The sequence below is a fragment of the Engystomops pustulosus genome, chromosome 7 (assembly GCF_040894005.1).
Source record: "Engystomops pustulosus chromosome 7, aEngPut4.maternal, whole genome shotgun sequence".
NCBI classification, from domain to species: domain Eukaryota; kingdom Metazoa; phylum Chordata; class Amphibia; order Anura; family Leptodactylidae; genus Engystomops; species Engystomops pustulosus.
The window spans coordinates 79,165,132-79,188,707 of NC_092417.1; the positions used below are offsets into that span (position 1 = coordinate 79,165,132).

Here is a 23,576-nt window from a genome sequence, read left to right on the forward strand (position 1 = left end):
TCATCCCATCCAGTAGTTATAAAACAGGTTATTTTTTTAGTAAGTGGACTCTCCATGCAGCGTCTCCATTATCTATGCATGCGCCATGCTGACTTTTGGTGTGAAGAGACACTATATGAAAGTGTCAGATCCTGCTTTATAGCATGTGACTGTGCCCCTAATGTTGTCCCCCATCTTGCTGCAGGTTTTTCTGCCTGAGGCAAGAGGCTCAACTTGCCTCATGGCTCATGCACCCTTGAGTCCTGTGCAATGTCAATATATGAAATAAGATATTAAAAGTAGTACTGTGCTGTGTCTATATCTCTGTATGACTGTAGTAGTAGTGTGCTGTACCTATGTATAAGATTGCTTACCAGATCTCAAGATCAATTCTGTCTCCACACAATAGTTTTATTCCTCTTTCCATGAGTTAAGAGGTAAGATATATCACATTTTATAGTTTAAAATTCAATAGCTGAGTAGAAAGAATCAAACATGCTCTACAAAAAAGGAGTATAGCTAATTACGGTAGATAAATATGGACCAAACCTGCTTACAAAGCACTGGCTGGCCATCTAGCGTATATACAGGTGAATTTTGACTCAACCTGGAGGCAGGTCTAAAGGGTAAGTACAGATATTAAGAGAAGGCTTTCTCCCTTCTTTTTCAGAACACAAGCTCATGAGAACAATGGAAAATACAAGACAAGCTTGTATTTTACAAAAGTTGCAACTTGCAGACATTATGTGAGTCCTCCCAAAATGGTATAACACAAAATTGAAAAAAATGAAGGGACTGGATGTTGTACTACACGACTAAATATTTTTGGGTTGTGGAACGAATTGTCTGCGTTTCAGTGATTTCTTATGTGAAAACTAGCTTTGATATACAAGCGAATAGGATTACAAGCATGAATTCTGTATGTAATCAAAGGTATTTGGTTATTGAGGAACCAATCATCTGGATTTCAATGATTTCCTAAGGGAAAACTAGCTTTGCTTTACGAGCGATTTGGATTACAAGCATGTAACAATCGTATTCCAAGGTTCCACTGTAATTGAAAATCAGCTATAATGTTTGATGATGACTGCTGAGCTTTTACATCCATCTCAGCCCTGTCTGTACTTACCTGCAACTTCTTTTTCTTCCAGGTTCAGCAGGCAATGCATCATAGATAAAGATAAGAGAAATCAGTGTCGATATTGTCGCCTGCGAAAATGTTTCCGAGCGGGAATGAAAAAAGAAGGTTTGTATAAAGCTCTGCAGATTACATAGGCAATGGCACCCTTATGTGCCCAAAGTCTGTCACATATGTGTCTGGGCCCACAGAGCACCATAATCATCTTTGATGCTTTGAGATTGCAATATAATCCCAGTGGACTGTAGATGACTATGATGATTTTTAATCTCATTTGAATAAGGCCTAAAAGTGATTTGATTGTAAATTGAAGTAAATTGATTGTGCCCCCTTCCTCCCCACTGTGTGACTGATCTATGAAGATGTTTATTCAGCACAGGAGACATGGGATGTAAAGTACAATGAATGAATTCAAAATCATAATTCTATCGGTTCTCGAGTAGCTCAGACACTTACCAGTTGAAGGGGTAGATCACTGATATAATAAACTTTATCAGGGTGAGTAGAAGAACCTAATAGGCCCTTTGAAAAGAATTCTTCCATCAAGGTCATAGCGTTATAACACTCAGGTCTCTTGCCCACAAGCGAGTGGAGTCAGTCAGGAAAGTAAGAGCAAAGGAGTAAGGTCATGGCACAGATAAAAATATATTGTCCACAGGGTGACAAAGAGATAGCATTGTTATCCAAGAGAAGAAAATGTGATACCAGCAATAATGCAAATAATATATGAAAGGTACCAATAGTAAAAATGCCAATGGTTCATCTGAGGTAACTGTGCCTTTTAGTACTCCTTAGTTTTTTGTTTTACACTATATTTTGGTGCACCACTGTGTGGAGTGTCAAGTGGAGGATATTGGGCTGCTAGCTACATCCACTGTGGAACTTCTGTGGTTATATATACACTTCACACCTTGTTGAACCTTCAAAGCGCTGTCCTCTGGCCTCTCCTCATTTCTCTGTTCCATACCATCAAAATCCATCAAGATAAACCAGGGACATAGATCCAGGCACCATGACTGTGGTAATCTTCTTATATTTTTTTATCCATGGCCTCCTTCTTTGTAAAATCAGCTTTTAAAATGATGCATTACCAGAGTCCTTACGTGCGGTAGTTTCACAGGCAGTTAAACTGTGCAGGAGAGCTTCCCCCTTATATCAGTTAGGAGGGGGGAAGTGCTGTGGGAGCGAGGAGGGGTGTAACAGCCTGTGAAGTTGGAGCACAAAAGGGTTCTGATAAATCCTATATATAAGATATGTGGTGTCTATTTTACGTCCTGGAAAATAAAAAGAAAGAGACACGGGAGGCGCCCCTAGTGCAATATGATACTTAGAGAGGAATAATTGAAGTTTGTGAAATCTGCTCACCTGGTGACACCTTGCGTCTAGTGCGTTGGAGCAGAGGTTGGAGATATGGTAGAGTGGGTATGCAGCGTCTAACCGGGTTCCGGTACTAGGTGGTGCCAGATGGTACAGTGTATAAAGGTAGGGCGGCGAAAGTGCCGGTTTGTTGTAGGACGCGCTTCCCAAAATTAGAAAGGATCCGATATCAACTGCTTGGTTTTGATGAGGTTTTTATTCGGTTTATAAAATTGGACTACGCGTTTCGGGTTTGGTCTACCCCCTTCATCAGGTCCGTAAGATTTACTAAACAGAAATAAAATGGGACGTATATATACGCATGTAGATAAAAATAGTGATAAAGTAATAAAGTAGGTGTCAGTACATGGTTAAGCGAATCAATAGATACATATATGGATAAAAAGAATATAAAATATATATAAACATATATGTAAACATTTTATATAAACCTTGCATGGAGAATAGATGTTTAATTTGTATGGATTGAGGGATATGGAGAGTATAGCTGTGCGAAAAAATTGTCGATCTGGTGGAGGTATAAATGATTGGAGGCAGATGTGCTTGTTATGGGGATAGATGGATATGAACAGATATGAATGAGTGGACAGATAGATGGACAGATATGGGATAGATACATGTAAAAAGGAGAGTTATAAAAACATGGCCTGGGGAATCTGTGTGGTGGAGGACGCTTTTTAAGCGTGTATGGGCACAATAAAGAGGGAAAAAAAAAAGAGAAAGATTGAAGTGATAGAATAATGATCTAAGCTGAAAATCATCTGTAGAGGGTAAGTATAGTGACATTAATGTGTTAGTCCATTAGTACATCCGGACAGGGTGAGTATAATAACAATACGTATAGTGACATTAAAACATTGATCCATAAGTACATCTGGAGAGGGTGATTTGGTAACGTTAATACATTAATCCATTGGTACATAGATAAATACATTAGTACATTGATGATTAAATACAAGGGGTGGTACATGGGTTGCTAACAGGGTTAGTATAAAATAGAATAAAATGAATTAAAATAAAATGAAATAAAGTAAAATCAGACATTGGTAACAATACAGAGACATAGTTGGTATTTTCCATGGTATATAGTGTGACCAAGTTGGGGTGGAAGTTGGATGTCCGGAGCTAATGGGAGAGCTGGTAATTTCCAGAGTCGGTTAGAGAGCTAGTGGATCTTAAGTCCGTTCTATCAATTCATTTAAGCCACTTGGAGTGAGGGTATTTAGTTTAAAAATCCAGAAATTTTCCCGGCGGACTAGTTGATTAAATCTGTCAGGGTGGGATGATGGGATTTGTTCTATGGGGATTAGCTTAAGTAAGGATGGGTCCTTATTGTGATGGGTTGCGAAATGATGAGACACGCTATGTAGGGGAAAGCCGGAGGTAATCTTACTACGGTGGGTGTTCATGCGTTCCCTCAGACTTTGGATTGTTCTTCCTACATATTGTATTGAGCACGGGCATTCCAGAACATAAATAACGTGATCTGAACTGCAATTAATGAAGGAGTGTATTTTGAAGGTTTCGCCCGTGGATTTGGCCTCAAATTCCTTTGTTTTATTGCATATTATGTTGCATGTCTTACACTTTTCTTTAGAGCATTTGTAGCATCCTTTGAGTTCGAGAAAGAGGGAAGGCTGTGGTTTATTTTTCTCTATACGTAATTTGGTGGGAGCTAAAATACTCTTAAGGGTGGGGGCTCTTCTAAATGTGAGGAGGGGTTTGGACGGTAGTGATTTGGAGAGATAGGGGTCCTTTTTCAGGATATTCCAATGTTTGTTTAGGGTCTGCCTGATGAGATTGTGATCTGTGGTGTATGTAGTAATGAAATTTGTTGTATAGGTTTGTGGGTTTTCTCTCTTTTGGGGGGGGACAAGGCAGTCTTTTTGTGTGAGTTTGTTGACCTTTTGATATGCATCTTTCAGTAGTTTTGATGGGTAGCCTTTTTCCGTGAATCTTTTCCTGAGGATTTGGGACTGTGACTGGAATGTGTTATGGTTCGTACAGTTGCGGCGAATGCGTTTGTACTGTCCATATGGTACATTGCGTAACCATTTTTTATAGTGAGAACTGGAGAAATCTAAAAAACTGTTCACGTCGACGCTCTTGAAGTGAGTCTTGGTGATTGGGCATTGGTTTTGTTCATCGACCAGGATTAAAAGGTCCAGGAATTCGATTTCCTTCGGGGATGTGTTCATTGTAAGTTCGATGCCCCAAGTGTTTTCGTTGATTTGTCTTAGGAAATCCCTTGCTTGGGTTTCTGTGCCTTTCCAGATGATGAAGAGGTCATCTATACATCTTTTAAAGAACTTAATCTGGTGATTGAAAATGGTGTTTCCTGTAATATGGGTCTGTTCAAAACATCCCATGAAAATATTTGCGTAACTGGGAGCAAACCTGGTACCCATGGTTGTCCCTCTTATTTGTGAGTATGTATCTTTTTGGAAGGTAAAGGTGTTATGTTCCAAAATAAATTTTATTCCTTCCAAGATAAATGTAATTTGGGCTTGGGGCATTAGCGGATCTGTTTGTAGGGTCTGTTCAATTGATTTAATTCCAAGGGTATGTGAAATGTTTGTGTACAGGGAGGAAACATCCATGGTGATGAAGATGAGGTCTGGTTGCCACTGTATTTTTTCTAATTCGGAAATGAGTTGAGCTGAATCTCTAAGATATGTAGGGAGGGTTTGGACATATGTCTGTAATAGGATATCGATATATTCGGATAGATTGGATGTAACGGAATTGATGCCCGATATTATTGGGCGGCCAGGTGGTTTAATTGGATTTTTGTGGATTTTGGGAAGGTAGTAAAAAAGAGCTGTACGTGGGTTTTTTGGGATTATGTAGTTTTTTTCTTTTTTTGTTAAGATGCCGTGTGCAAAGGCTTGGTTGATAAATGTAGTCAAAAGAGTAAGATGTTCAATTTTTGGGTCGTGGGGTAGTTTTTGGTAATATTTGGAGTCGGACAAAATGTGTTGGCTTTCTTGTATGTAGTCTGATCTGTCCAGGATAACTGTGCCTCCCCCTTTATCTGCTGGTTTGATCACTAAAATAGGATTTTTCATGAGGTCTCTCATTGCTCTTCTTTCATTAGGTTTTAGATTTGGATGTATGGTTCTTTGCTTGGAACGGTCTAGTGATCTGAAGGAGGTGGAGACTGAAGTGTAGAAAGTCTCAATGTGCGGGCCTCGATTATGTGTGGGATTGAAGTTGGATTTTGGTTTCAAATTGGTGTGAATGAATGGGTCTGGAGTGTTGGGGTTAGTCGTGGTAGCTGTGTTGGTGTTTTTGTCTTTTGTGATGGCAAAATGGCGCATGAGGGTGAGTTTTCTAGTGAAATTGTTAAGATCGAGAAATAGATCAAATTCATCGGATTTGGATGATGGACAAAATGAGAGACCTTTGCTGAGTAGGTTAGTTTCTTGTGTGGTGAGTGTATGGGAAGATAGGTTGAAGAGTTTTACTTTTTGTTCGTCGTTTCTGATTGGTGGTTTATCTTTTTGTTTTTGTTTTTGGTGGTTGTGTTTTCCTCCTCTTTTTCCTCTGGTCTTTGTTTTCTTTTGTTTCTGGTTGTCATGGGGGTAAATAATGCAAAGGTGGCTTTTGGGCTCTGTATTGGTACAATCAGTGGGTCTAAGTTTGTTGTTATTCGGGGTGAGTCGCTCAGAGTGTGGGGTAGCTCTAAAAAAGAAAAGGAGCTGATGGAGTCGGTGGAGGTAAGAGCATTGCTGTCTAATCTTCTGGTTGGATTGTTGGATGAATCAACTGTAGTTTGTGTGAAGTTTGGTGATGTTCCTTGTTCTTCATGTAATCTGAGGGGGGTATGTTCTGTGGTGGGTGTTTCAGGTTCTTCGTGTACTGAGAACTGTGAAGGGCTGATGGGTGTATGATGGTCAGTGTTATTGCTCGTTTTTGTTGTCTGATATGGTGTGGCTGGTGGCTCAGAATTTGTCTTGGGGTCAGTATTGTTGAGGTCTATGGTTGTCTTTGGATTGTTCGTGGCCGAGTGGGTATTGAGGTTATGGTTTTGGTTGGTTTTGATGGTGTCCCTTGTAGAGATATTTTTCCTGTAGTTCTTGTTGGTGTATATTCGTTCCTTATTCAGGAGGGGTGCAGGTCTGGGTCGTTGTATGTCTTTTGGAGGGAGGGAAGGGGGGAGTCCTTGTGTGTTTCTTACAGGGAAAAGGGGAGGAATATGTTTAGTATTCTGTGACTGATTTTGTGTGTGTTGGGAGGTAGATATTATGTCTTTGGCTATTGGAGTTGGGCTGATCTGATCATGTTCGGGCTCCCAGAATCTGTGTGCGTTAGTGCAGTATTCTTCTCTATCCCGTCTAAGTTTTTTGGATTTTTTCGAGATGAGAGAGTATTCCAGGGATCTTAATCTATTAGAAACTGAGGTATTCAGATCTGAATATTTCGGATGGGTTAGGAATTTGTCCAGGGACTGTTTGATTGTTTCTATTGACTTCTCTGTTTTTTTTGGTTATGGCAGATCTTTTTACATTTTACGTCCTGGTAGCTTCCCACTTTTCACTTTTTGTTCATAGGGATGGCACATATAGGTAGTCTATACGCCACCTTAGATTTAGGAAGTTAACCATGAGCATAGTGTCTTAATGACTGAACAGTAAAGCTTCATGGTTTTGTTTTTAAATGACTTATTTTGTGGTGCTCTTCAATAAAGAGTTGTACATTTATACGCTCTTCATGGTGTGCGTCATTTTGCTGCGTTTCTCTTCTTTCTTTCACACACACCCCATCCTTCATATCAGTGGTCGGGGGATAACAGAACATACAGCAGATGTCATGGTAGCCATTCTAGATGTCTCTCAACTCACTTGGCAATGGAGAATTATGAATTGACTAAAAAAAATTTTTAACAGTGTTATTTTTTCAGTAAATGAAATAAACATTTTATGGTTTCAGCTGTGCAGAATGAGAGAGACCGGATCAGTATGAGGAGAAGCAGCAGCAGCTTCGAGGACAATGGATCATTATCCATCAACATCCTGACCCAGGCAGAGGCCATGACACAGCAGGTAGGGTTCTGCATTACTACAATATAAGGCATATTCATGAATAAGAGCCACACTCTTTATTATAAAAAGTTCTAAATAGAGTGTGGAGGACATTCAAAATTGACTTCCGACAGTTTTTTAGCAGATTTGTTTACCCATGCTGCTCTTTGTGCGCCATATTTTAAGGTCGCTTGATTTGGGTGCAGCTTAGTAATCCTGAAACATTTCTTGCACTTTTAGGTTCAAATATTCACTATTTTAAAAAGGAGCTGTCATAAGGTTTTATTCCAAAAAACTACTACCACCCTAAGGCCCCTTTCGTGCTTTTGACGCGCAGAACTTGCATTGCACTCTGACCCATTGTAACCAATGAGTCTTTTCAGACTTGCATTTTTTTTTAACGCACGTTTAAATCTCGACCTGCTCTACTTTTGCAAGTCACGTGCGTGAAAAACGCACCATACAAGTCTATGGAGATGCATCAAAAAATGCATGTGCGTTTTTCACTGACCAAAAACTGATCGCACCCTGATCAAACTCTGACGTGATCTGCAACGCAAGTGTGGAAGGGGCCTAAGGTGGTTCATGTTACTATGCGTTTGACCGCTTTGAAGCATGCATCAGAACACCACGTGTGAACGCATTCTTAGGTTCTATAGTGTCTAGAAGCCTACAGAAACATATATATATATATATATGTACTGTAGCTAACAATATATGGTAGTTGGAAATGTAAGTTGCATATAAAGATCCAGATCCTACCTACAGGCAGTCCCCGGGTTACGTACAAGATAGGGTCTGGAGGTTTGTTCTTAAGTTGAATTTGTATGTATGTCGAAACTGTATATTTTATAATGGTAGATCCAGACCAAATAATTTTTAGCCCCAGTGACAATCGGAGTTTAAACATTTTTTGCTGTAATGGGACCAAGGATTATCAATAAAGCTTCATTACAGACACCTTACAGATGATCATTGCAGTCTGGGACTATAGTAAAGCATTCAGAAGCTTCACCAGAGGTCAGAGGGGTCTGTCTGTAACTATGGGTTGTCTGTAAGTCGGGTGTCCTTAAGTAGGGGACCGCCTGTATTTCTTTTTACTGATTTTTAAATCTTTCTTAACTGATCCCCAGTTCTGTACCTGAACCTTGAGAGCGTGTTCACAAGTGGTGCAAGTGTATATGTTTTCAAACGCAATATAGCAGCTAAGAAGAGGAGATTTGTCTGATTACATTTGCCTAATTATATTAGATTAACACTTTCATTAACATACAGTTAGTTAACACACGCTCACGTTAATGTGTTAACACACGTTTTAGACAAATCTTCTCTTCTCAGATGTATTGCGTTTGAAAATGCATGCGTTAATGTTACGTGTGATTGGCTATAGGCCCGATGTGACCTGAAAGATGAAATTCTTACCTTTAATTTGATGAAATGTGCAGGTACTACAGAGCTGTCAGTGAATCAATACCCATACATAACTCATATTTCTCACAGCTTGCTGTTACCTCCAGTTGTATCCAGTCTAGACAAAGCATTCTTATGTCTTGTTACACTGTATCTTGGCAGGTGAATGGTATGAGTATGAAGCCCAGGCTTCTTATATCCCAAAGTAATAACCTTTAGCTGTGAGAAGTATCAGGTGAGGACTACGCTTCCTGGACGATTCATAGAAGACTGTGTAACCCCTTGAGGGCGTATTCCCATGTGGCGTTTTTGCTGCGCTCTCATTTACACCCTCCATGCACATTAGATGTACAGGTTAGCCAGCAACCTGTTACCAATGGAGTTGAACAATATTGTCTCAGTGGATAAAACTTCTGCAAACCACATTTACATGAGTATACAATGCATTAAACCCAGCGTGTGAATGCTGTCTAAGGAGTGCGTTCACATGTTGCGTTTTCATTGCGTTTGAAACGCATATACAACAGCTGATGTGAGGTAATTTGCCTAATTACATTACCGTTTACGTTTGTAAACGCAATGTTAACACATGTGTTAACAAAATGCATGCATTAACGCTTTGTTAACACATGCATTAACATCACGTTTACGATGCGTTTTGTAAACGGAAATGTTAACAGTGATGTAATTAGGCAAATAACCTCTCCTCAGCTGTTGTATATGCGTTTCTAACGCAATGAAAACGCAGGTCAAAACGCAACGTGTGAACTCACAGTTACCGACTATTCTAGGTCAATTTACTCTGCAACATGTCAGCTATGGGTTTACCCCTATGGCTTTCAAAGGGTGTAAGCCGGGGGAGACCTTTGGAAATTACTGTAGGAATTCTGCCGCAAAAACACCCTATTTTGAGGACATATTCCCATGTGGCTTTTTGTCATATTTTTAAATGCATCTAAAACATATATGTATTTTTTCCAAACTCCCTCCCACTTGTGTTTTGGATGCGTTTAAAAATATGACAAAAACGCCACATGGGAATCCGCCTTCTGTGTTTGTTAATAGGACTGTCCACCATTTTCTGTCCATAGGTTGTCTCGCACTGCAGGTGTATTCACACTTCAGTTTTTCAGATGCTGTTTTTGAACCCAAAAGCATGTTTGGATTATAATGGGTGAAAACATATAATGAAAATGAACTCCTCCTCCTCTTTTTTCACTCCACTCCTGATTTGGAAATCAAAAACTACATCTGAAAAACTGAACATGTGAACACACCATCAAGCTCTGCTGAAGTGGATAAGCTGCAATACCACATCCAGACTGTATACAGGGATGGCACTGTTCCTGGAGTAAAGCAGCCATTAATCCAGATTGCTTCTGAGTGGCAGGAAATATAGTGTCACTGATTCGTAATTGGAAGCCAGTTTATTCTAATTTATCACAGGGAGTAGGGATTTTATAAGATTTTATGCCCCCCAATGGCACCTGTGTTTAACAATATATCGATAGCTGCCGGCAGACTTGACAGATTCACACATCAGTGTTCGAAATAGATAAAATTCCATCCAAAGGTCTAATCCGCATGGAGACTCTGGTGATGCAGGGGTTAATGATATTTATTGCCAATAATCTGCATGGCGTCAGGACCTGGCTCTCAGAGCACAGAACAATCTTCTCTTATCTGCAGCCAAATTTATAAGAGGCCAGTGGAAAGCGACTGCAAAAGAAGAAACATGGCTCAGTGGCGATAATATAATCCATGTCCAACACCACATGGTGGCCACAGGGCAACCAGTATAGTAGGCAAGGTAGAGCTGGGATGACTGCGTTATGTTGCTTTATAAATGGCATTTGCCTTGTTTTCTTACCTTTTCTCCAGTTCTCTTGTCTCAGTCCATCAACTGTGGGGGATATTTCTTTAAAGAAAATTGCTACTATCAGCGATGTGTGCGAATCCATGAAGCAGCAGCTCCTTCTACTGGTCGAGTGGGCAAAGTACATTCCAGCGTTCTGTGAGCTTCCCCTAGATGACCAGGTAACCAGGGGTGTACCCAGCCTCTCTGCTGCCTGCCAGTCATAGAGTTATATACTGTGCTTAGTGGTAATATTATAATATTACATTTGGAGAACCCACAGACAATAAAATTAATAGAGAAGCCGGTCACACACACTCCTTGCCATATAAAGTGCCATTTCCAGCAGCCTCGGTCTAAAATGCCCCCTTTCCAGCAGCTGCCCCTTCTCTGTAGCCCTTCCTTATAGTGCTACCTTTTCTGTTGTCTGTCTATATAAAAAGGGGCTACAGAAAGGGGGCATTATAATACCCCCTTTTCTATAGCCGGGTGTTCTACAGGGCAGTCTTGGGTTGCGGCCAGGCGCTGTTTTGCAGAGTGGAGGGGGGGGGGGGCAACACTGCCCCAGATGCCACCCGCCCGTCATCTAGCAGGGGGTGCCTCCTGAGGCGACTTTCTCAAGTTGCCTCATGAGTGGTGCGCTCCTGCAGGTAACATATGGGGCCCCCCCACACACAAAAGCGAGTGTGATGTGTCTGGAATGCTGGCCCAAATGCTGAGTAACCAGAACTGAACTCAGCATGTCATGTGAAGGCCTAATGCTCTACAGCTCCCTGTTAAGTAAATCCTTAAACTTTACTAACAAGTAACAACCGTTCAGACAGCACACTGACACTGTGTGACTGACTACAGTATCTGAGAGGCATTAGTGGAATCTAGTACCTTATAGATGACAATCTCTTCCATCAGGAGGACTTTATTCCGGGTTCTCCAATCCATGACGTATCACGGCTGAATTCACGGCCGGATATCTTCAGCTCCGTGCAGCATCTCCACCCGGCATCCCTAAAAGTACCACAGTCACTTACAGTATGAAGTCTCCTGGATAACACACTGTGCTCCTAAATAATATACCCCTCACAACACAACTGACCGCACTCTCCCCACATATAAAACATCCCTTCATATATATATTAGTGTACTGGAATTATAGCATGCTAAGCACCAATCAATATACAACACCCCCAATTTATTATTGCAGACCCCCCCAACATTTGGTTTACATGATGCAAAGTAATCTGTATCCTATAACTAATAAATATATAGCACCCCCTAATGAATATATATATAATACATTTATTTTTATATATCCCTGCTCTCATATATTTAAAGGCCTCGTTATTCACCCCCCAATTATATTATATACACCTCCCATATACAGATCCCCTACAGCTTAAATAAAATCTTGCCCCACATATACAGTTCCCTCCCAGCTTAGTAATATACTGTATCCCATATACAGCCCCTGCAGCTAAGTAATATACTGTACCTGATATACAGCCCCCCAGCTTAGTAATATACTGTATCCCATATACAGCCCCCCAGCTTAGTAATATACTGTATCCCATATACAGCCCCCCAGCTTAGCAATATACTGTATCCCATATACTGCCTCCCAGCTTAGTAATATACTGTATCCTATATACAGCCCCCCCCAGCTTAGTAATATACTGTATCCCATATACAGCCCCCCAGCTTAGTAATATACTGTACCCGATATACAGCCCCCCCAGCTTAGTAATATACTGTATCCCATATACAGCCCCTGCAACTAAGTAATATACTGTACCCGATATACAGCCCCCCACAGCTTAGTAATATACTGTACCCGATATACAGCCCCCCCAGCTTAGTAATATACTGTACCCAATATACAGCCCCCCCAGCTTAGTGTTATAGTGATATATAATATATAGCCCCCCCCCCCGTATAAAATAATTATGGCCCCATATAATATATATATAGCATCCCCCCCCCTCCCAGTATAAAATAATTATAGCCCCAAATCCCCAAATAAAATATAGCATCCCCCCCCCCTAGTATAAATTAATTATGGCCCCAAATAATATATATAGCATCCCCCCCCTAGTATAAAATAATTATGGCCCCAAATATATTTTGCCCCCCCTAGTATAAAATAATTATGGCCCCAAATAATATATATAGCACCCCCCCCCCTAGTATAAAATAACTATGGCCCCATATGATATCTATAGCGTCGCCCCCCCCAGTATTAAATGTTTTCTAGCCCCATATAGTACCCCCCCAGTATAACATGAAACCTCCCCACATTTAATTAAAGTACATGAAAAATAATAAAATCCTACTCACCTGCAGGCAGCTGCTCCCTCGGCGCGGCTCCGGTCTTCACGCAGCTCCGCACAGTGACACAGGCGCGTGACGTCATGACGCCTGTGTCACTGCTTAGAACGGAGCGACGCAGCTGCCGGAAAGGCGCTGTGTCGCTCCGCATATAAATCGCGCCTGTGTCTTAAAGAGACAGGCGCGATTTATTTAGCTGGTGGGCGATTCGGGCGTTAATGGACGCCCGAATCGCCCACTTTAGAGCGGAAAATTTCGCCGCCCTTTACAGGGACCGCATTCTGCCGCCTGAGGCGAGATTTTCATCTCGCCTCATGGCAGATGCGGCCCTGCTCATGTTGCATCATGCTTCCTAGGGAGGTTAGGATTCATGTGGTCAGAAACGAACTAGACAGCCCCCGGGTTACGTAAAGATAGGTTCTTTAGTCCCTGTGACGTTTCCAAAATTGTTGCGGTCATGATAACAATAAAGCTTCACAGCAGACACCTTCGATAACTCTTGCAGCTCATCCTTGCAGCCTGGGGCTAAAGTTCAGCAAATTACAAGCATCTAGAGAAGTCAGTCTGTTACTAGTTGTCTGTAATTCAGGGCTGCATGTATAAAGATGAAGAGCTCATGGTTAGCAATTTTTTTTTTTGTCCACTGTGCCTAAACCTATCTCCTTTACATCCCCAGGTGGCATTGCTGCGGGCACACGCTGGAGCTCATCTATTGCTGGGTGTTGCTAAGCGTTCCCTCCCTTACAAAGACTTCCTGCTTCTGGGTAAGTCAGGGAATAAACTAAAAACTATAGCCAAAAAAATCAGACTCCTAACTATAGACAGAACGTTTCAGATGTTTTTGCATCTCATCAGCACAGTCTGAGGAACTGGTGAGAGGCGAATGAAGTAGATCAGTAAAGAAGTGTGGTATTTTTCACATAGCCTTCTCTTGGTATTCTGAGCTGATGGATCTGCGGAATCAATGCCCAGGCAACATACTGGTATTATTTATACAGATGTCTTCAAAGGTTTATGCATTATTTACAGGAGGCCACATGTAAAAATGGTTTGAAAAGCAACGTCTCCATCACCCACCACTTCTCTATTCACAGCGGAAGGCGATGTCTTGTGATATCCATGACTGAACACTAGATCTAATTGGTCCTGATTAGAGATGAGCGAACACTAAAATGCTCGGGTACTCGTTATTCGAGACGAACTTTTCCCGATGCTCGAGTGCTCGTCTCGAATAACGAACCCCATTGAAGTCAATGGGAGACTCGAGCATTTTTCAAGGGGACCAAGGCTCTGCACAGGGAAGCTTGGCCAAACACCTGGGAACCTCAGAAAAGGATGGAAACACCACGGAAATGGACAGGAAACAGCAGGGGCAGCATGCATGGATGCCTCTGAGGCTGCTTAAACGCACCATTATGCCAAAATTATGGGCAACAGCATGGCCATGACAGAGTGACAGAATGAAGCTAGATAGTATCTAAAACATGCAATAATTGACCCTGACACTATAGGGGACGGCATGCAGAGGCAGCGGCAGCAGGCTAGAGAGTGTCATGGCGACATACCCTAAATGGACTCAGGCTTCAAACCAATGGGTGGCAGAGAGGAACCAAAGGAGGTGAGCAAGAAGTGCTCAAATAATATCGGTACATGATAAAAGTTTGCCAGTATATTTTGTGGATTACACAGCAGGGTGGCGACAAAGTTAACATGGAAGCCATGAAAACAACCCAAAATTCTGCCTGACACAGCTCGTTTGATAAGGGGACCATGTATGGAGGCAGTGAACTAGTAGTAGATTAAAGGTGCTGCAGTTAAAACTATGTTAGTTGGATCTTGGCATGGAGCTGGCGCTCCGCTGCCAGACGAGCTTTCGCCAATCCAAGCCCCTGTCTCTAGGCTACTCCCCAAACAGCACTTTTGTATAAGATCAAGTGTAGTAGCGTTCTTATAAGTTTAGGATATGCCGGGTGAGGGGAATGTAAACAGATACGCAAGAAGCGCATGATGCGCATGGAGCTGGCGCTCCGCTGCCAGGCGAGCTTTCGCCAATCCAAGCCCCTGTCTCTAGGCTACTCCCCAAACAGCACTTTTGTATAAGATCAAGTGTAGTAGCGTTCTTATAAGTTTAGGATATGCCGGGTGAGGGGAATGTAAACAGATGCGCAAGAAGCGCATGATGCGCATGGAGCTGGCGCTCCGCTGCCAGGCGAGCTTTCGCAAATCCAAGCCCCTGTCTCTAGGCTACTCCCCAAACAGCACTTTTGTATAAGATCAAGTGTAGTAGCGTTCTTATAAGTTTAGGATATGGCGGGTGAGGGGAATGTAAACAGATGCGCAAGAAGCGCTGAAATAATATCCCTAAATGGTAAAAGTTTGCCAGTATATTTTGTGGATAACACAGCAGGGTGGCGACAAAGTTAACAACTTTGATGTGGAATCCATGAAAACAACCCAAATTTCTGCCTGACACACCTCGTTTGATAAAGGGACGATGTATGGAGGCAGCTATATGGACGACTTTTGGAGGTAGCAATGGAGACAACGTGTGGAGGCTGCTATGGAGACAATTTAATTTGGATAGTGCCTGTATGTGGCAGTCCCAAACATTTTTCAAACCAGAGGAGCAGGTAGGTGGCCCTCCAGTAAAATGGAATAGATTGAGTGCCTGTATGTGGCAGTCCCAAAAATTCTTCAAACCAGAGGAGCAGGTAGGTGGCCCTCCAGTAAAATGGAATAGATTGAGTGCCTGTATGTGGCAGTCCCAAAAATTGTTCAAACCAGAGGAGCAGGTAGGTGGCCCTCCAGTAAAATGGAATAGATTGAGTGCCTGTATGTGGCAGTCCCAAAAATTGTTCAAACCAGAGGACCGGGTAGGTGGCCCTCCAGAAAAATGGAATAGATTGAGTGCCTGTATGTGGCACTCACAAAAATTGTTTCAAACAGAGGACCGGGTAGGTGGCCCTCCAGAAAAATTAAATGCATGAAGTATAGCAAGAGCCAGTGGGCCCTGTCAAAAAATAGCCATTTTCCTCTGCTTTACTGTACAAAGAGGAGGAGAAGGAGGAAAATGAGGAGGAGGAGGAGGAGTGGATCAATTATTCAGGTTGAGCTTCCTTCACCTGGTGGAGATTGGAAATTCTGAGAAATCCAGCCTTTATTCATTTTAATAAGCGTCAGCCTGTCAGCGCTGTTAGTCGACAGGCGTGTACGCTTATCGGTGATGATGCCACCAGCTGCACTGAAAACCCGCTCGGACAAGACGCTAGCGGCAGGGCAGGCAAGAACCTCCAAGGCGTACAGCGCCAGTTCGTGCCACATGTCCAGCTTTGAAACCCAGTAGTTGTAGGGAGCTGTGTGATCATTTAGGACGATGGTATGGTCAGCTACGTACTCCCTCACCATCTTTCTGTAAAGATCAGCCCTACTCTGCCGAGACTGGGGACAGGTGACAGTGTCTTGCTGGGGTGACATAAAGCTGGCAAAAGCCTTGTAAAGCGTACCCTTGCCAGTGCTGGACAAGCTGCCTGCTCGCCTACTCTCCCTCGCTACTTGTCCCGCAGAACTACGCACTCTGCCGCTAGCGCTGTCAGAAGGGAAATACTGTTTCAGCTTGTGCACCAGGGCCTGCTGGTATTCATGCATTCTCACACTCCTTTCCTCTGCAGGGATGAGAGTGGCAAGATTTTGCTTGTACCGTGGGTCCAGGAGAGTGAACACCCAGTAATCGGTGCTGGAATAAATTCTTTGAACGCGAGGGTCACGGGATAGGCAGCCTAGCATGAAATCTGCCATATGCGCCAGAGTACCAACGCGTAAGAATTCACTCCCCTCACTGGCCTGACTGTCCATTTCCTCCTCCTCCAACTCCTCCAACTCCTCTTCTTCTGCCCATACACGCTGAACAGTGAAGGACTCAACAATGGTCCCCTCTTGTGTCTCGCCAACATTCTCCTCCTCTTCCTCCTCATCCTCCTCCACCTCCACCTCCTCCGATATGCGCTGAGAAACAGACCTCAGGGTGCTTTGGCTATCAACAAGGGAATATTCTTCCCCCGTCTCTTGTGACGAGCGCAAAGCTTCCGACTTCATGCTGACCAGAGAGTTTTTCAACAGGCCAAGCAGCGGGATGGTGAGGCTGATGATGGCGGCATCGCCACTGACCATCTGTGTTGACTCCTCAAAGTTACTCAGCACCTGACAGATATCAGACATCCACGTCCACTCCTCATTGTAGACTTGAGGAAGCTGACTGACCTGACTACCAGTTCTGGTGGAAGTTGACATCTGGCAGTCTACAATCGCTCTGCGCTGCTGGTAAACTCTGGATAACATGGTCAGTGTTGAATTCCACCTCGTGGGCACGTCGCACAACAGTCGGTGAGCGGGCAGTTGGAGGCGGCGCTGCGCTGCCCTGAGAGTGGCAGCATCTGGGCTGGACTTCCTGAAATGCGCACAGATGCGGCGCACCTTCGTGAGCAAATCAGACAGATTGGGGTATGTCTTGAGGAAACGCTGCACTATCAGATTTAACACATGGGCCAGGCATGGCACATGTGTCAGTCTGCCGAGTTGCAGAGCCGCCACCAGGTTACGGCCGTTGTCACACACAACCATTCCCGGCTTGAGGTTCAGCGGTGCCAGCCACAGATCAGTCTGCGCCGTGATGCCCTGTAATAGCTCTTGGGCGGTGTGCCTTTTGTCGCCTAGGCTCAGCAGTTTGAGCACCGCCTGCTGTCGCTTAGCGACGGCACTGCTGCTGTGCCTAGAGCTACCGACTGATGGCGCCGTGCCCACGGATGGTAGTTCGGAGGAGGAGGTGGAGGAGGGGTGGGAGGAGGAGGAGGCATAGTAGGCCTGAAACACCTGGACCGAGGTAGGCCCCGCAATCCTCGGCGTCGGCAGTATATGAGCAGCCCCAGGGTCAGACTCGGTCCCAGCCTCCACCAAGTTAACCCAATGTGCCGTCAGCGATATATAGTGGCCCGGCCCGGCAGCACTCGTCCACGTGTCCGTGGTCAGGTGGACCTTGTCAGAAACGGCGTTGGTCAGGGCACGGATGATGTTGTCTGACACGTGCTGGTGCAGGGCTGGGACGGCACATCGGGAAAAGTAGTGGCGGCTGGGGACCGAATACCGAGGGGCGGCCGCCGCCATGAGGTTGCGAAAGGCCTCGGTCTCTACTAGCCTATAGGGCAGCATCTCCAGGCTAAGCAATCTGGAGATGTGCACATTAAGGGCTTGGGCGTGCGGGTGGGTTGCACTATATTTGCGTTTCCGCTCCAGCGTCTGGGGTATGGAGAGCTGAACGCTGGTGGATGCTGTGGAGGATCGTGGAGGCGACGATGGGGTTTTTGTGGCAGGGTCCTGGGCAGGGGGCTGACTAGCAGCTGACACAGGGGAAGGAGCAGTGGTGTGCACGGCCGGAGGTGAACGGGCTTGTTGCCACTGAGTGGGGTGCTTAGCATTCATATGCCTGCGCATACTGGTGGTAGTTAAGCTAGTAGTGGTGGAACCCCTGCTGAGCCTGGTTTGGCAAATGTTGCACACCACAGTCCGTCGGTCATCCGGTGTTTCCTTAAAGAACCTCCACACTTCTGAAGATCTAGCCCTCGCCGCAAGAGCCCTCACCACGGGAGCTTCACTAGTTGACAGTGGCGCTGATGCACCAGCTCTGGCCCTGCCTCTCCGTCTGGCCCCACCACTGCCTCTTCCAACCTGTTCAGGTCGAGGACTCTCCTCCGTCTCAGAAGCACTGTGTTCACCCGGCCTCTCAACCCAGCTTGGGTCTGTCACCTCATCATCCTCCGATCCCTCAGTCTGCTCCCCCCTCGGACTTCCTGCCCTGACAACAACTTCCCCACTGTCTGACAACCGTGTCTCCTCATCGTCGGACACCTCTTTACACACTTCCACTACGTCAAGAAGGTCATCATCACCCACAGACTGTGACTGGTGGAAAACCTGGGCATCGGAAAATTGCTCAGCAGCAACCGGACAAGTGGTTTGTGACTGTGGGAAGGGTCCAGAAAACAGTTCCTCAGAGTATGCCGGTTCAAATGGCAAATTTTCCTGGGAGGGGGCAGACTGGGGGGGAGGAGGCTGAGGTGCAGGAGCTGGAGGAGTGGGGATTTCGGTGACATGGGTGGACTGCGTGGAAGACTGACTGGTGGTGGACAAATTGCTCGAAGCATTGTCAGCAATCCACGACATCACCTGTTCGCACTGTTCTGGCCTCAACAGTGCTCTACCACGAGTCCCAGTAACTTCAGACATGAACCTAGGGAGTGTAGCTCTGCGGCGTTCCCCTGCTCCCTCATCAACAGGTGGTGTCTCACCCCGCCCAGGACCACGGCCTCTGACCCCTGCAGTAGTTGGACGCCCACGTCCCCGCCCTCGTCCTCTACCCCTAGCCCTGGGGTTAAACATTTTTAAAATGAGAGTTATAACTTTTTTTTTTTTTTTTACTTTTTTTTGTTTTTTTTTGTGTTTTTTTGTGTTTTTTGTTTTTTTTTTGTGTTTTTTGTTTTTTTTTTAGTTTTTAGAACCAAACAATCCTATCCTATTGCTATGGCTATTTTCTAGCCAAGTATCAAAGGAAGCACACTACTATGCCAGATGAGATGACACTGAGTTAGTGCCTAATAGAAATCCAACCCCTACTGAATTTTCCCACTTCAGCCTTTGCTATGGATATGTGCGCCACTAAGCGCAGAACACAGCGGTCGCAAGTCTCACTACAAATTGCTCAGAATTGGCAAGTACATGCACTGCAGAAACTACAGCCACCAGCAGATCAACCAGAAATCAAATATATAGAACGCTACTGTAGGCTTCAAGAAGCTATTTGTATTCTCCTATGGCTATTTTCTAGCCAAGTATCAAAGGAAGCACACTACTATGCCAGATGAGATGACACTGAGTTAGTGCCTAATAGAAATCCAACCCCTACTGAATTTTCCCACTTCAGCCTTTGCTATGGATATGTGCGCCACTAAGCGCAGAACACAGCGGTCGCAAGTCTCACTACAAATTGCTCAGAATTGGCAAGTACATGCACTGCAGAAACTAAAGCCACCAGCAGATCAACCAGAAATCAAATATATAGAACGCTACTGTAGGCTTCAAGAAGCTGTTTGTATTCTCCTATGGCTATTTTCTAGCCAAGTATCAAAGGAAGCACACTACTATGCCAGATGAGATGACACTGAGTTAGTGCCTAATAGAAATCCAACCCCTACTGAATTTTCCCACTTCAGCCTTTGCTATGGATATGTGCGCCACTAAGCGCAGAACACAGCGGTCGCAAGTCTCACTACAAATTGCTCAGAATTGGCAAGTACATGCACTGCAGAAACTAAAGCCACCAGCAGATCAACCAGAAATCAAATATATAGAACGCTACTGTAGGCTTCAAGAAGCTGTTTGTATTCTCCTATGGCTATTTTCTAGCCAAGTATCAAAGGAAGCACACTACTATGCCAGATGAGATGACACTGAGTTATTGCCTAATAGAAATCCAACCCCTACTGAATTTTGCCACTTCAGCCTTTGCTATGGATATGTGCGCCACTAAGCGCAGAACACAGCGGTCGCAAGTCTCACTACAAATTGCTCAGAATTGGCAAGTACATGCACTGCAGAAACTACAGCCACCAGCAGATCAACCAGAAATCAAATATATAGAACGCTACTGTAGGCTTCAAGAAGCTATTTGTATTCTCCTATGGCTATTTTCTAGCCAAGTATCAAAGGAAGCACACTACTATGCCAGATGAGATGACACTGAGTTAGTGCCTAATAGAAATCCAACCCCTACTGAATTTTCCCACTTCAGCCTTTGCTATGGATATGTGCGCCACTAAGCGCAGAACACAGCGGTCGCAAGTCTCACTACAAATTGCTCAGAATTGGCAAGTACATGCACTGCAGAAACTACAGCCACCAGCAGATCAACCAGAAATCAAATATATAGAACGCTACTGTAGGCTTCAAGAAGCTATTTGTATTCTCCTATGGCTATTTTCTAGCCAAGTATCAAAGGAAGCACACTACTATGCCAGATGAGATGACACTGAGTTAGTGCCTAATAGAAATCCAACCCCTACTGAATTTTCCCACTTCAGCCTTTGCTATGGATATGTGCGCCACTAAGCGCAGAACACAGCGGTCGCAAGTCTCACTACAAATTGCTCAGAATTGGCAAGTACATGCACTGCAGAAACTAAAGCCACCAGCAGATCAACCAGAAATCAAATATATAGAACGCTACTGTAGGCTTCAAGAAGCTGTTTGTATTCTCCTATGGCTATTTTCTAGCCAAGTATCAAAGGAAGCACACTACTATGCCAGATGAGATGACACTGAGTTATTGCCTAATAGAAATCCAACCCCTACTGAATTTTCCCACTTCGGTCTTTGCTATGGATATGTGTGCCACTAAGAGCTAAACACAACGGTAGCAAGTCCCCCTGCTAATTCCTCACAAAATGGTAAAAGATGCAAATTAAAATAAAAAAAGTAGAATGTTATTGTAGCCCTAAGAAGGGCTGTTGGGTTCTTTGAGAATCACTCCTGCCTAACAGTAAGCTAATAGAACACCCTAACGCTTTCCCTGACCAGCAGCAGCTCTCTCCCTAGCGGCATCCAGAGACAGAATGATCCGAGCAGCGCGGCCAGCGGCTAGTCTATCCCAGGGTCACCTGATCTGGCCAGCCAACCACTGCTATCGACGTGTAAGGGTACCACGTCATGCTGGGTGGAGTGCAGAGTCTCCTGGCTTGTGATTGGCTCTGTTTCTGGCCGCCAAAAAGCAAAACGGCGGGAGCTGCCATTTTCTCGAGCGGGCGAAGTATTCGTCCGAGCAACGAGCAGTTTCGAGTACCCTAATGCTCGACCGAGCATCAAGCTCGGACGAGCATGTTCGCTCATCTCTAGTCCTGATTAGAGATGAGCGAACATGCTCGTCCGAGCTTGATGCTCGGTCGAGCATTAGGGTACTCGAAACTGCTCGTTGCTCGGACGAATACTTCGCCCGCTCGAGAAAATGGCAGCTCCCGCCGTTTTGCTTTTTGGCGGCCAGAAACAGAGCCAATCACAAGCCAGGAGACTCTGCACTCCACCCAGCATGACGTGGTACCCTTACACGTCGATAGCAGTGGTTGGCTGGCCAGATCAGGTGACCCTGGGATAGACTAGCCGCTGGCCGCGCTGCTCGGATCATTCTGTCTCTGGATGCCGCTAGGGAGAGAGCTGCTGCTGGTCAGGGAAAGCGTTAGGGTGTTCTATTAGCTTACTGTTAGGCAGGAGTGATTCTCAAAGAACCCAATAGCCCTTCTTAGGGCTACAATAACGTTCTACTTTTTTTATTTTAATTTGCATCTTTTACCATTTTGTGAGGAATTAGCAGGGGGACTTGCTACCGTTGTGTTTAGCTCTTAGTGGCACACATATCCATAGCAAAGACCGAAGTGGGAAAATTCAGTAGGGGTTGGATTTCTATTAGGCAATAACTCAGTGTCATCTCATCTGGCATAGTAGTGTGCTTCCTTTGATACTTGGCTAGAAAATAGCCATAGGAGAATACAAACAGCTTCTTGAAGCCTACAGTAGCGTTCTATATATTTGATTTCTGGTTGATCTGCTGGTGGCTTTAGTTTCTGCAGTGCATGTACTTGCCAATTCTGAGCAATTTGTAGTGAGACTTGCGACCGCTGTGTTCTGCGCTTAGTGGCGCACATATCCATAGCAAAGGCTGAAGTGGGAAAATTCAGTAGGGGTTGGATTTCTATTAGGCACTAACTCAGTGTCATCTCATCTGGCATAGTAGTGTGCTTCCTTTGATACTTGGCTAGAAAATAGCCATAGGAGAATACAAATAGCTTCTTGAAGCCTACAGTAGCGTTCTATATATTTGATTTCTGGTTGATCTGCTGGTGGCTGTAGTTTCTGCAGTGCATGTACTTGCCAATTCTGAGCAATTTGTAGTGAGACTTGCGACCGCTGTGTTCTGCGCTTAGTGGCGCACATATCCATAGCAAAGGCTGAAGTGGCAAAATTCAGTAGGGGTTGGATTTCTATTAGGCAATAACTCAGTGTCATCTCATCTGGCATAGTAGTGTGCTTCCTTTGATACTTGGCTAGAAAATAGCCATAGGAGAATACAAACAGCTTCTTGAAGCCTACAGTAGCGTTCTATATATTTGATTTCTGGTTGATCTGCTGGTGGCTTTAGTTTCTGCAGTGCATGTACTTGCCAATTCTGAGCAATTTGTAGTGAGACTTGCGACCGCTGTGTTCTGCGCTTAGTGGCGCACATATCCATAGCAAAGGCTGAAGTGGGAAAATTCAGTAGGGGTTGGATTTCTATTAGGCACTAACTCAGTGTCATCTCATCTGGCATAGTAGTGTGCTTCCTTTGATACTTGGCTAGAAAATAGCCATAGGAGAATACAAACAGCTTCTTGAAGCC

General features: G+C 44.3%; 1 protein-coding gene across 2 annotated transcripts in view; it reads left to right on the top strand.

Annotated features, from left to right (window-relative positions):
• Window positions 1–23,576, top strand: part of LOC140070479 (hepatocyte nuclear factor 4-beta-like) — a 43,569-nt gene that overhangs the window by 10,268 nt on the left and 9,725 nt on the right. Inside the window, exons 1-5 of one of the 2 annotated variants that reach the window (XM_072117043.1) lie at window positions 660–725; window positions 1,131–1,225; window positions 7,427–7,539; window positions 10,810–10,965; window positions 13,782–13,869. In XM_072117043.1, coding sequence (XP_071973144.1) covers window positions 661–725; window positions 1,131–1,225; window positions 7,427–7,539; window positions 10,810–10,965; window positions 13,782–13,869 — 517 coding nt within the window. In that variant the 5' untranslated portion in view covers window position 660. Of the gene's footprint in view, window positions 1–659; window positions 726–1,130; window positions 1,226–7,426; window positions 7,540–10,809; window positions 10,966–13,781; window positions 13,870–23,576 lie in introns of those variants that run through there. The other variant, XM_072117042.1, reaches the window with a different exon arrangement.